The sequence below is a fragment of the Xiphias gladius genome, unplaced genomic scaffold (assembly GCF_016859285.1).
Source record: "Xiphias gladius isolate SHS-SW01 ecotype Sanya breed wild unplaced genomic scaffold, ASM1685928v1 HiC_scaffold_1479, whole genome shotgun sequence".
Lineage (NCBI taxonomy): Eukaryota > Metazoa > Chordata > Actinopteri > Istiophoriformes > Xiphiidae > Xiphias > Xiphias gladius.
Genome location: NW_024401809.1, coordinates 175,379 through 189,197, shown reverse-complemented (window position 1 = coordinate 189,197; position 13,819 = coordinate 175,379). Strand labels below are relative to the sequence as shown.

General features: G+C 40.5%; 1 protein-coding gene across 1 annotated transcript in view; it reads left to right on the top strand.

Annotated features, from left to right (window-relative positions):
* The window catches only part of LOC120787484 (voltage-gated potassium channel subunit beta-2-like), a 106,424-nt gene that overhangs the window by 51,071 nt on the left and 41,534 nt on the right, over window positions 1-13,819 (top strand). Inside the window, exon 5 of the mRNA XM_040123158.1 lies at window positions 3,035-3,079. Coding sequence (XP_039979092.1) covers window positions 3,035-3,079 — 45 coding nt within the window. The remainder of the gene's footprint in view (window positions 1-3,034; window positions 3,080-13,819) is intronic.

Here is a 13,819-nt window from a genome sequence, read left to right as displayed (position 1 = left end):
GTATTTCAAAGTATTGCTATTTGTTAAATAAAACATGCATTCAGCATATACTTAAGCGGATGATACAAATAAGGCCATCACATATGCCATGCACGTGCTCTGCACCAGTAAAATCCTGTTTTCTGAGACTTAACACAAATGCAGTTATCCTGAGCGTAGAGCCCCGTGAGATGCTTAGAAAGTACGCCTCACCCATTTGCCAATGGTAGCTGCTAGCTGCAGGTGTCGTCTTAAACAGAGTTCAACAGACAACAGGTGTTATTTTTAACCAAAAACTTCACAAGTACATAGCAACAAGCTTCAATAGTACACTTGATCATATGTCACCTTTAGCAATAGGCTTCAACAGTACAGTATATCACATATACAACAATTTAAATAACAGCTCTCAAATGTTTCTTCATGAATTAAATTAGTAATCTTTCTTCTCTTCTTTGCTTTTCCTCTCGTTGTATGTTCAGGGGGGAATGAGTTCGAGTTAAATGCACCCTTGACATTTGCTCCTCCCTAACACACTAAGGCCTACAAAATTACAGAATAAAATCAATATCTTTCTGTTGGGTTGTTGTACAGGGTTCTTGTGTAGGGTTTTCTTTTATCTTAATACTCAGGGATGGTGTTATCAAACAGAAAGTCAAGCTCAAACCAATGATTGACTCATACTGCATGCGAATGCTAATGTTGTTGCATTTTCCCATATTCATTGCTTTATTGTTTTTCATGTTTGGATGTTCTTTCACAATGTATTACTTAAATTTGTAACATCAGTCCAGACACTTATGTGCAAACCTGCATTCGTAATAAATCATTTTGTGAATTATTTTCATTTTAATTTTTTTTTTAGCCTAAAATCAGTTTGATGAAATCTTATTTGAAAGCTGTTTGCTTAATTTTGACTGACATGCGCATTCTTGGTTTTGACTAAAACTAGACTAAAATGTTCGCAAAATTTTTGTCTGCTAATCTTCTGATGACTAATAAAAGACTGAAGACTAAATGTCAAGTGTTTTGGTCTTCTAAAACTAGAGTTTTAGTCAACTAAAAATTGACTAAAAGTAGCTGACAAAATTAACAAAACTAGATAATGCCACCTTCACACCCCTCACCCACTCCAGCTCAGACAACACACAATCAGCTACATCCCCTGCAATTCCCTCCCCACTAACTCATGATGCAAACAGGATGTGTGAAGACGATGTATGGCGACTTTTTAAGAGGTTAAAGATCAGGAAGGCACCAGGCATAGATGACCTGCCCACTCCTGGCTGAAAGCCCGTGCTGACCAGCTTTCTGGAGCTTTGTGAAGTCTCCTTCTGCTTCAGATGCTCCACTATCATCCCAGGCCCCAGGAAACCTTCCATCATGGGACTAAATGACTACAGGCTTATTGACCTGACATCTGTGATCATGTAGTCCTTTGAGAGACCACTATTGGCCCACCTGATGGACATTACACACCACCTGCTGGACCCCCTGCAGTTTCCCTACTAAACAAGCAAACAGGTCAATGGATGATGGCAGTCAATTTGGGACTACACTACGTTCTGCAACACCTACACGCCCCAAAGGACATATGCAAAGATTATGATGAACTTCAGCTCGGCATTAATCCGGCATTCAATCCTCCATTGATTACAGCACTTGTGCTCCCCACAGATTTGTGCTCTCTGAACTGCTCTTCTCCCTTGACACCATGAACGCACCAAAGCAACTCCACAACAGCTTGCTTCTCACTGTCATGTACATGTGCTTTCTATTTCTCTCTTTCTCCCCTCCTTCTCTCTTTCTGTTCTGTTCTCTCTCTATCTCTCTCGCTCTTATTTTTGGTGAGTTAGTTAAATGATGTTTAAAAGTTAGCACAATTCAATTAATTTCTGTTATGGAAACACATACAGCCTTTGTTTCTGACTTACCTGAGACCCCTGAGGTCTGGCTAATGCACATTGAGCCGTTCTGATAGACCCGAACCTATATCACACATTCACTGCTCAGCAGGAGTGGATCTTAAAAGGCCATTGGTGTTTGTTAGCACCACAGACAGATTAGTATGGAATATGGATCCATGGAAGTATATATCAGTTCATTGTAAATTTGCAAATGTTCTGATTTAAAATTCAAAAACTCACATTGCACTTAACTATGTGTAACAGTAACTCATTAATATTTCCTTTTCACAAACAAAATGTCATCAACATACTCAATGTATGACAATATGCTGGTAAAAAATCATGGGATAGTTGCAAATCCGTTTGCTCCTTACAACCAACATAAAAACCAAAATTCATTTTAGAAACCATGGTGACACATATTTTTGCTGTAATAGTAATCAGTTACTTTATCTAGACATTTTTAAGTGCTTATCAGGTGGCCTATGTCTTTGACTGAAAAGGGATATGTTTATTGAATAATCAACAAAGGAAAGAAGTAGTCCTATCAGTTGTCTATTCATTTTAGATGATTACAATAAATTAGAACAGCCTTAAACTGCCGCCTTAAACTGGAAAATAGGGTCTCCCAACAAAGGTGTTTAGAAAAACCATCCCTCCCCTATATGATATATTAATATTCCTTCACTAATCTAACCTAATATTTATATCCCCAGTTGTCATTCACCAGGGCAAATGACAGATAAGGAGCCATATTGAAGAACCAAAGCATGCTTTTCATGGCAACTTTCCTTTGCTAGTGCATAATCTGGAGCAAAGGGACCAATAAATATGAAACCACTCTCTAGTTCACAAAGGATTTAAGCAACATAAAATAAACTGTTAAATTGCTATAATTCTCCTCTTTTAAATGCTACTTTTTCATATAATGCTGTTTTGTTTACAGTTTACATTGCTAATTAACTGTTCTGTTAATTATCAAAGTACAGTATAAAAATATATTTAAAAAATTGCATGGGAGTTAGTAAATCAGTACAGGTTATTTCATCTGGTACCATAATCTGTATGTTTTATTAACATTTTTTTTTAATTTATTAAAGAAATCTCTCTCCCTCTCTCTCTCCCTCTCTGCTAATCTGCTTTCCCAGGGCTGAAGTTGTCTTGGGAAGTATCATAAAGAAGAAAGGATGGAGGTAGACTTTTCAGATTGTGTGTCTTGTTTGTGCAGACTTGTAATCTTAAAACTAGTAGTATCATATTATAAGGTTCATTTTAAAACTGATGTGCATGACTTTTTTTATTAACTGAAATAATATTTACTGCATTGTCACTTGCATGTTCAGATGTTGTCAGACTAGCACTTTTATTATGACTGAACAGTTAATCAGTCTAATTGTTCTGCGTAGTGGCTCACTAACTTCTTGACTGGTAATGCAAATATAGGCTGCTCACATTTGAGCACTGCATAGGAGGTGACATTTTTGCCACTATTTTAAAATTTTTTATATATTTAATTCAACAGCATAACCCCTGTTTTGCAAAATACATTTCAGTAGCTGATGCATAATTCATATTTCGCCGACTGTTTTGACACAAGTGTACTTATAGTAGAAAAGAAAAGCTTCATCTAAGGAAAGCAAAGGAGACAAACAAGAGATACATAGATAATTTAGATAAAGATCTACTGTTTATACGTTCAGAGGTAAACTGTGGAAATAGTTCAAATGAGATATAACAATTCAGATGTAATGCAGATATTTCAGTGTCTCTTTTGGGCAGGTAAGGTACTACCTTAATAATACAATTTGCAGTTGGTTTTTTAGATATTTTTTAGATAGCTTTATAATAAATCGACTAAAACACATTTACATCTCTGTTTGTGTATTTCCTAAATTGTCAAACTATTCCTTTAAGCAAAAGCTTGAGGTAGCAACAGACCCCACTTAAGCACCTGCCATACACCACTTCTGCAAGTGCAACTTTATCCAAACAGGTACTAGGTTAGAGTAATGTTTGAACACATCTGGCTGTGAGGTTGCAAGATTGGGTATCAAAATTTGTGGAGTAGGTCTGAGTTAGATCAGCAAATCTGGACATGGGCTACAGCCATGGGTCTCAGAGGCCTCAGGAGAGTTGGAAACATAGGCTGGATGTGTCTGCAAGCCAATGTCAGTGTTCTTAACAGTGAATCTAGCTCATCCAATGAGGTGCTTCCATTAATTCACAGTGTTGGACCAATTATCTAATCGCTGAGGCTTCTTAAGATCGCAAACAGGGACACAATTTAATTTTAACGTAAATCTCCTGTGGAGGCCAGCCAGCCCCATTCCCTCATGTTGGCAAGAAGTAGCACTCTGTAGGCGATTTGCAGAGTAACACCCTTGATTTTCTTACTGTACTGCTTGGCATGATGTTTTTGTTGTTGGACTCTGTCCTGCTGAACAATTCTGGGGGCTTCAGACAGGTCAGAGGAGACTTATTGAACAGGTACCCAAACTAGACATATAGGGATGACGCAGAAAAGACTGGAATACAAAGTACAAAGAAAGAAGCTGAGGAACAAAGCTGAACATCAGGTATAAAAGCCAGGTGTCTTATAAACAGATGCTCTGTCAGTGAATGGAGTTTCAGTGAGTCACTAGGAGTTCTGTTGAACCTTTTTTTACCAGAATATCCCACGGATTTCTATGCAGTGGTATTGGACCGTTTACAACTGCAAACATTCAGACACTTCAATTCATTTGCAGGCACAACTGTCTGGCAAATTGTTTGGAAGATTGATTTTGGCATGGAAGTGCATGGGCTGTCAGTTCATCAATGCAGATGAGTTCCATAGGAGTTGGAATCCCAATGCTGTCTAACCCAGAGCCCAGGACTAACAGCTTCTTCTGCAAGAGAATAATCTTTTATGGAGAAATTTATTTCCAGTAGTTTCGGGCCATGGCAGAATGCACAGTATATCATATAAAAAATAGTGGAGACCCTGTCCACCACCAAGAGTTAATGGTGAGCACCTTACAAAGTGTGGTTAATGTGCTGCTCACCAGCATCCCCGAAGGAGGAAGCAGTGAAAGTCATCAGACTGTGTTTGACACAGAACCTAAGATAGATAGATAACCAAACTTAACTTATATCATATCCGATTATTAATACACAAAGATAATTTTTTTAAGGCAACCGGGGACTGGAATTGAGTCAGCCATCTTCCTTATTGTAGCTAACCTATATATGGAAATCTATCATCGCATGTATGGCTTCTGTTGCATGTACATATCTTACAGCAAATGACTTTCCTTGTCATAACGAGCACAGTTACAGTTTGGGTATCAGAACCGGTATCACAAGTGAAAAAGTGGGAACAGTAGATCCCTACTTTATGTGTAATGGTTGCAAAGACTCTATGGTATTTAGAGAGAGCACTTGTGCATGTTGTTTTTCAACGCTCCTTGTAGATCTCTCCAGAATTCACTCAAAACTACTGTATTAGTCCTTTTTTTTAACTTTTTGCAGCGTTCCTACAGTGTGGTGATTGACCCAGGAAAGATGAGTGCCACAGAAAGCACTGGCTTGCGCTGCTCAGCCTCACCTAGCAAGGACATGATCAAGACTACCAGGGAACTGAACTACTAAGCAAGTTTACCATACTATTGGATCACAAGAAGAAATCTATGGAATCTCATTGATAGCCGAATTACAATGATACAGGCTAAATGTAAATAGTTACAAGTAGACAATATCCAAGAAGGCCAAGAAGGCCGAGGTGAATCACATTGAAAGCAGAAAACAGTTGCCCAACCTTGGGACTTTGGATGTCATCCACACCTGCTTGGCCACAGTAACTTTAAAAAGCTAGTCGAGACTGACAGATCTTGTTGAGGCCAGAACCAGCAACAGATGAGCTTTTGCTGGTCTTTATCACAATCATCACCACATTGGCCATACAGTCCTGGTTGAAATTATTGCATTTTATGTACAAAATTTAGAACATCTTCAGAAATAAATGCAAATTAACCAATTTGATATAATCCGTATATTTAATAAAATGTCCAAAGTTACTGAACAATGACAAGAAAATGCTTTAATATAGTGAAATAATTTATACAGACAAAATGTATGTTTGACACACCCTTTTGACAAATTTAAATTAGCTCCTCAAACCAAATTTAAAAAAAATAAAACAAATAAGACTCACCTGTGATTACTTTTCAATGTTCAGGTGACCTGAATTAACCAATGAATGATTGTTCTACTGCATAAAAGGGGCTGATCATTTCCAGTTTCTTTTTCACTTGCAATAGGTATTTGTCCACTACCACACCTAGTATTAGATATTTTATGTTAAATAGACCTGTGAGATGAGCAAATTTAGTTTGAATGTAATGTCCAACACATTAGGGATGTATATATTGCAGATTATGCTGTTTTTCCGGTCCATGTGGACTACATGGACCTAAGACAGAACAAGTTTTTATTCCAAATACTCTATTCTACTAAACATAAATTGTATCAAATAGGCAGTGTTACAAGGAATATCCAAAATATCCAATCAACCCCTTCATATCATGACTCCAGTCATAGTGTCTATCCAGATGCATACCTGACAGTCCAAACATTGACCATCCCCTGATGGTCCTAGTTATGCTGGCCAGCTGTCCAACCAGAATCACCAGATATTGTGTACTGAGTCTGTAAATCCTCTTCGGGGGTTGGGTCCACATTCTTTACGGCACCCATCACCTCAGCTTCTGTAGTACTCAAGCCTTTGTTTATAAACAGCCAACTCCTGTTGCGCTCTCTCAACTTCCTCCCTCAAGCACTGGATCTGATCCACCAATTGTTTCTTTTCCTCCTCCCAGGAGGCGGATGCCTCTGTTGGGCCCTTCTCTGTCAACTAGTTTTTGCATGCAATCGTTTCTTCATGTGCCGCCGTACTGCTCTTCAATAGCTTCATCAATAGCTTCATCTGGAGAGACCTTCTGCAGCAATGCATTGAACTCTTGGATTGACACGGATCCAAGCTGTTCCTGGATGAAATCCTGTTTCTCGGGGAGGCTGGCATTGGTGACTCCACACGGGGACCATTATCAGCCGTTTGTCGCCCCTGAACCAGCCCCTGTTTGACGTTCCTTGGAAATCTTAGCCAGTTAGAGAGACCAACAAGTTCCTGGGTAGACTTTTCCAGCTGGTCAGTCCATTCCCCTTAATGCTTTGGAGTCCCTACACACTAGAACTGGTTTCACTGGCCTTCCATTGCTATGCTGAGGATATGCAATTGTATTTGTCCATAGAGCCTGGTGAAACCAATCAGTTAGCTAAACTTCAAGCTTGCCTTAAGAACATAAAGACCTGGATGACCAGCAACTTCCTGCTGTTAAACTCAGACAAAACTGAAGTTATTCTGCTTGGCCCCCAACGTACTTTGTTTTCACGTTTTGTTTATCATCCATGGTTGATTATCTCTTTGTTTTATGTCATGAGTTGTCATTTGAGTCCTGCGTCCGCCCTAGCACAGATATCATAATCTATATTTTTTGTGCCTGGCTGGGTCATTTCTATATCTTTGCCTTCTACCCTATCAATATTTTTCTTTGTCTTCACTTGTCTTCATTGGAAATTGTCCTGTTGCTGTAGATAGTATCTTTTTGATTAGGAGTTGAACTAGAGGAGGCACACAGCAGGTAGCCGCTAGTATTATCAGTATGATTGCCCCAAGAGTTGCTGCTATTCTTGACAAAATCTGTTTCCAACTGGTGTTCTTTAACCATTCCCACCATTTATCTGTACCAGTGTTTCAATTAGAGCATTCCACATGTTCATCTCTCAGCTTTTTTAGTTTTTCTAATGCTACAGTCAAGGTCCCCCCCTTTGCCTGTGTGCATTGGGATGACAGATTCGTCACCTTTGAGGTCACGGACCCCTTTGGCCTTCAGTGGTATACAGAACAAACCTATTCTGTAACGCCATCAGTGCATTTGCATGTAGTTGTATTTTTACTCTTTCTAGCACATTCACTTTGTAATTGATGAATCTTTGTAGGTTATACCATAAGAAGTTTATCCATCTATTTCTTGCTGTATATTGTGCTGTGCTTATGGCCCCCCAGATTGGTATTGATCCCACAGTCTTACCCAAGATAATCCACCCTTCTGATATTGCCTGATGGTCCTCTGGTACCCCATGTGTCTCCATATTCCAGGCAATATACATTTTATCATCTGCTTTCCACTGCGTGTTTAAACTTCTTTTTACTTTACTTGTATTCTGATCTAGGGGACTGATTACTGTTAGGTGTCCTGTTGGCAGGATGGGAGTACAGATTCACAAAACCAAAATACATCTCCTAAGGGATGTGTTCCCTGGGAATAGTTAGGGAAAATGTCCTCATTCTGGGTTTGATTCAGTTTCCTTGGGCAGATCAGGTGGTGGCCATTCCATGCCGGCATTCCTCCTGCCATATGTATAGTGCAATGGGCAAAGCTCATATCTGGACAACTTCCTATTTTACTTCCTGGTATTGGTCTCATCTAAAGGAGACTGATAAAAAATATATTACTCCCATGGCAAGTTCTTAATTTGTTCATAGCTGCTTTCTGGTCTGGTCGTAAGTTTTGTTTTATTCTATTCCTATATTGTGTGTAGTTTTGTCCTATTTTTTGGGGGTTCCATTATATTAGCCTGTTTAGCCACTTCCTTTGGCCCAATTTTCCTGGTAAATCTGGATTTCCTTCTGTCCTGGTATTGCTTCAATTATGGATTGATAATTTTTTGATTGCTCATATGATCGCTCATACGTAAAAGTCAATATTTTAGTTCTTAATGTATCCCCTTGTCACCAGCACTGCTACTGCTGCTAGTACACAGTTTTCTGTCTGCCTTACAGCATGACTGTTTGATTGAACATTTTGTGAGTGTTTTAACTGTACTTTTAGCATGTTATTCCATTTCTTCCTTTGTGTCGTGTGGTCTGTCCTATCTCTGTCCCTGATAAGTTTATTGCAAGCATGCCTCCTATCATTAACAATACCATAAGCCACTCTATTAGTTTCTTCCTTCCCTTTTCCCATTCTCTCAGGGACTCTTTCAATTTCCATGTCTCTATGTTCCTCCAGGGCTGGCTGCTTGTTTGTCTGGCTACCAGTCTCTAAGATCTCCTATCTCCCTGCCCCATCCTGGAGTCGTCTTCCTCCCTGCAGGGCAGTATCACCTACCCCATCAGACTCCGGAGTTGTTGTCCTCTCTATCTCATTTCTGATTTCTGTTATTAAACGTCCTTGGTTCTTCTATCGGCTGCAGTGATTCAAATGAATCCAAACAGTTCTGCTTCAAGCTGTTCGAGTGGAAATCCTTTTTAAGTACCCCTAGTGTATGGGAGAGGCATAAATCTTCCTGTAAGCATCTCATGCGGTGTTAGGAGTGTCATATGGTTAGATTGACTTCTCATGTGCATCAGTGCAAATGATAGTGCATCCGGCCATTTAATCCTACCTTTACTGTCTCCACAGATTTTGGCTATCTCAGATTTCATGCTTCCATTTGCTCTTTCAACCATCACCTATAACTGAGGGTGGTATACACATCCCAGTCTATGCTTGATTCTCAAACATTTGGTTAGAATCTCTGTGGTTCTGCTCACAAAATGAACCCCATTATCCGTGCTGATCCTGTCAACTACCCCAAACCGTGGTATCACTTCTATGCCAAGAAACTTTGCTACTACTTGAGCATCATTTTTAGCACTTCCCACCGCCTCAATCCATCTGCTGAATCTCTCTATAACCACTAATGTGTACCTTTTGCTGTGCACAATCTCAGGACTCATATCCACAAAATCAAGCATTATGTGTCTGAGCGGTTCATCAGGTACTGGGATTGATGCAATTGGTGCTGAAAACATTTTTCTGTAAGTGTATTCTGCACGTTTCACACTCAGCTAGTATCCTGTCTATTGTGGCCGTCAGATATGGTGCGCAGTTCTTATCATGTCTGCAAGAGAGAGCAGTGTCCTCACCATAAGAGCGGATGGCCCATTTTCTTATAAGCACCTCTTCTCATCCATATACTTTTCTCATAGACACTAGCAGCTGCTTGTGCTTGCATGAGTGAGTCTAGATCTGTTTCAGGAGGTTTATGTGACTGGTCCATTACTAGTCTCATTATTTGGGCTGTTTCCCTCTCCCGTTGTTCTGGTGTGGGATCATCAATTGCTGCAAGTGCATCTGTCAGACTGTTACCCATTGCTGCCTGTTTTGCGAGCTCAACTGCAAAATTATTTCCTCTTGCTATTATTGTGTTCGATTTCTGATGTGGGGGACATTTAATTATAGCTACTTCCGTTGGTAGCCCCGTATGTTACGGGTGTGCCATCTACCCTCTGAAAGCCCCTTTGCTTCCATATATTGCCAAACACATGGCAAACACCATAAGCATAAACTGAATCTGTATATACATTGACTCTTTTCCCTGCAGCCAACCTGCAGCCATGGATAATGCCTTAATCTCAGCCAATTGTGCTGAACAGGGTTGATCAAGCCCCTTCAGTTGCACGTGTGAGAATGTTTCTCCATCATCGTTCAGTTTGGCTATGTCGTAAACCGCATGAGTGCCTGTTTAATCCCTAAAGCATGAACCATCCAAAAACAGTGATAATGGCGCTTCTGTAGACTTGTTATGCTTATCTGTTCTTGCTTTCAGGAATGAGTCCATGCGTCCTATGAAGTCATGTAGCTCCCCGTCACATGGCTGTGTCATTTTTTTGGCTGGATTGAACGTAGTACATATTTGGATATCAACCACAGGTGCGGACAGAATAGCCTCATAACCTGTCTTCCTAGCGTGATTCAGCACAAATCTAGTGCTTGTCAACAATACATGCAGTTGATGGCACCTAAACAGTCACTGGATGTCCCTGGTGAGTGTGCTGGCTTTCTGATATGCAAAAGCAGCCGCTGCCAACCCCTGATAATGGGGTGGCAGACCTTGCTCCACTGTGTCCAGTTTTGTGCTATAACAGGCAATGGGCTGTTTACCTGTGGGCATGTCTTGCATTAAGAACACACTGGCATATCCCTGCTTTTCCACCACATAGAGCAGAAAGGGTGTAGAATAATCAGATGTCCCCAGGGCAGGCATGTTTTGTAACCTTAATAGCATGGAATGCTCATTCTGCCTCCTTTGACCACAGTAATTTAGTGGATTTTGCTTGTTTTGTTCTGCTGTTTTAATCATTGCTCTGAGGAGCGCTGTTTTCAATGCATTGTCATATATCTATTTTCAACTATATCCCTCAAAGAGGAGAGCATCTGAGCCACTGTCTGTGGTTTGGGCGCCTTACCGATTTCCTCAATTTGTGAGGGAACAATGTACCTTGCGTGTGTATGTATACTGTTCTCCTTGGTATGTAAAGGCAAACAAGTACTAAGAGTCAGGATGCAATGGTACGATAAAGAAGGCAGAGCAGAGATCTATGACTGTCTATCGCTGTGTGCCAGGTGGAATGTTTGATAACAATGTGTGAGGATCTGATACAATGGGCATTTCTGCACTGACCACTGCAGTACCAATTCTCAGGTCATGTAGCAGCCTGGCGACACATGGCGATCTGCCGTAGGAGGCAAATTGTGCTCCACCTCTTCCTCCCCTTCCCAAGTGGGAACCTCCTCTCTAAGTGAACCTTCCACACCCATGTGATTATTAGGGTCTAGGTCGATAATTGTCTCCTTGCTGTCCTGGATTTCTCCCATCCACCACCACCTTGAAAGTTGCAAGAGGGAGAATCTGGTCAGTTGTTTGGGGACTGACACCTGTTTTTTGCTATTATTTTTCTCTTGGCATTTGGGTCGGACCTGCTGGACCATGATTTAGTTCCTTGCCCTGTAGAGGCACTGCTGCTGATACAACTGGGGCCTGAATGTCTGGGGGATGATTTTTCCCTCTCCCTTCTTTTTCTCTGTTTTCCCAACTGCAGTTGTGCCAACTTAGTGGATACTTGTTTGTCCTGTTCCTCCAGCTGTTATTTTTTTTCTCCTATACCGATCCACATAGGGACTGTGTGTTCTTCAAACAATTCCCATGAAATGGCAGTTCTACGCTGTTTTGGGGAACTTGAATTTAGGGTTGAATGTTATGGCTTCATCACTAAATCAAGTCCCTTGGAGTGATGTCAGCGAGAGAGTTGCAGTCCTTTCTGGGTCAAGGCAGAGCGATGTCAACACTGGTCAGCAAGTCGTCACTAACCAAATGTTTTGCAACAATGCCACTGAATTTCTGGAAATTCTGTCTGCATTTGTGTCAAATTTAACGACTTCATTATCTGCCACAACCTTACGTTGATTAATTCATCACTCTGAAAAAGTTCTTTTCCACTTTCTTCTCTATATGTTTGGTCCAGCCAAAATTTTGTTCTAATGCCTTGCATTTCTAAGTCCTCCGTGTAATAACTGCCATTGACAGAGTGTGCCTTAACATCCGCACATTGGCCACAGACTCAGACTACTCAGAACTGTAATTCCTCGGCTCCTCAATGACAATACATTGGTATGTCAACAACACATTAGGCTCTACCTGCATTCAGCTCTACAGTGTCAATACATCTGTATGTCACTGTACTATCTCAAATTGCCATCCCCTGTGGGCCCTCTAGCAACTGTCTCCTTACAATTTTTTAGCACGTGCCAATCAGTTTCACATCCCCTTTGGGCCCCCTAACAGCTTCCACCACTTAGTTTTAGCACTGTCAGACACTGTCTTTCCAAAACAATACACTTTAGAACTGCCCAAACTTTTTCTTAGAGCCACTCACCTTATATCATTAATTCAACACAATACAATTTAAAATTGCCCAAATTCAACTTTACAGTGTAGGCCTTTACTCACATAACAAGACAGTTGACAAACATATAGCGATCAAGCGCAGTCGGGTAGTACATTACAAAGCATGCAGAGCAAGAATCACCCCAGACTCCTTTATGCCGTGATATTGGTTTTCAGCATCTTTGCATGTTCTAGGTTCTTTTGAGAGGATAGGCTGGATATTACCCGTGGCCTTTGCAGGTGCAATCTGCAGCCAGACACAACGATTGTGCAGAATTTTTAAAAATAAGTTATTCTTACCTCTATATGTGACCACCTTGCTTTTGTTCTGCAGATGCCCTGCCCAGGTCCGCAGACGTGCCCTTGCCTATCCTGGCTGGCTCGCCAATTTATGTTGCGGAAAAAGTCTTCAGATGGGCCAGTAGATTTTCAGATCTTCCACAACACCTATTTTCTAATGAATAACTAAATAATTTCCAATCACGCCACTTATTACACAAACTTATTAGACAAATAAAACACAAAGACAAGCAGAGTGTGATTCAATAGATTTACTGTAAATTGCAGCATAGCACAGTAATGCGATGCTGGTTCATGAACACAGACACTGAATCTGAGTTCAGCCTTTCTCACCTTACATACCTAGCTAAACACTATCTTTTGTGTGCTGACCATGCCCTCCTGTATGGCTTATTTGAGGTATCATCCTACCTTCTCCCATACTAGGCGATTTTCCACCATTAGGTTGCATACTCTTGTTAATCTTGGCCTCTGGCCATCACTTGGCCACATTCCAACTTGTCTACATCCTAAGATTGTCAATCATAACAGTGTCTGAACATGGACTGATTCCAAAAATAAAATATGAACATGTCATATTTAGCATCCCACTTCTGCCACCTATTTGAACATAACAACATCATGAAGGTACTTTACTGACACAGAATATAGACCTGTGGTCTTTAGCTAGAAAATAAAATATACCGTGTGGTGGCAATTTCTGTTCAATAAAGTACTTAGAGTAGACTCATGTCTTTTTGTAAGTTTAATTAAGCATCTGCAGGGGGTAGCAAGCATACAGAGATCAAAGGTCACACAGCAATGAGCAGTGTATGGCAATGGGA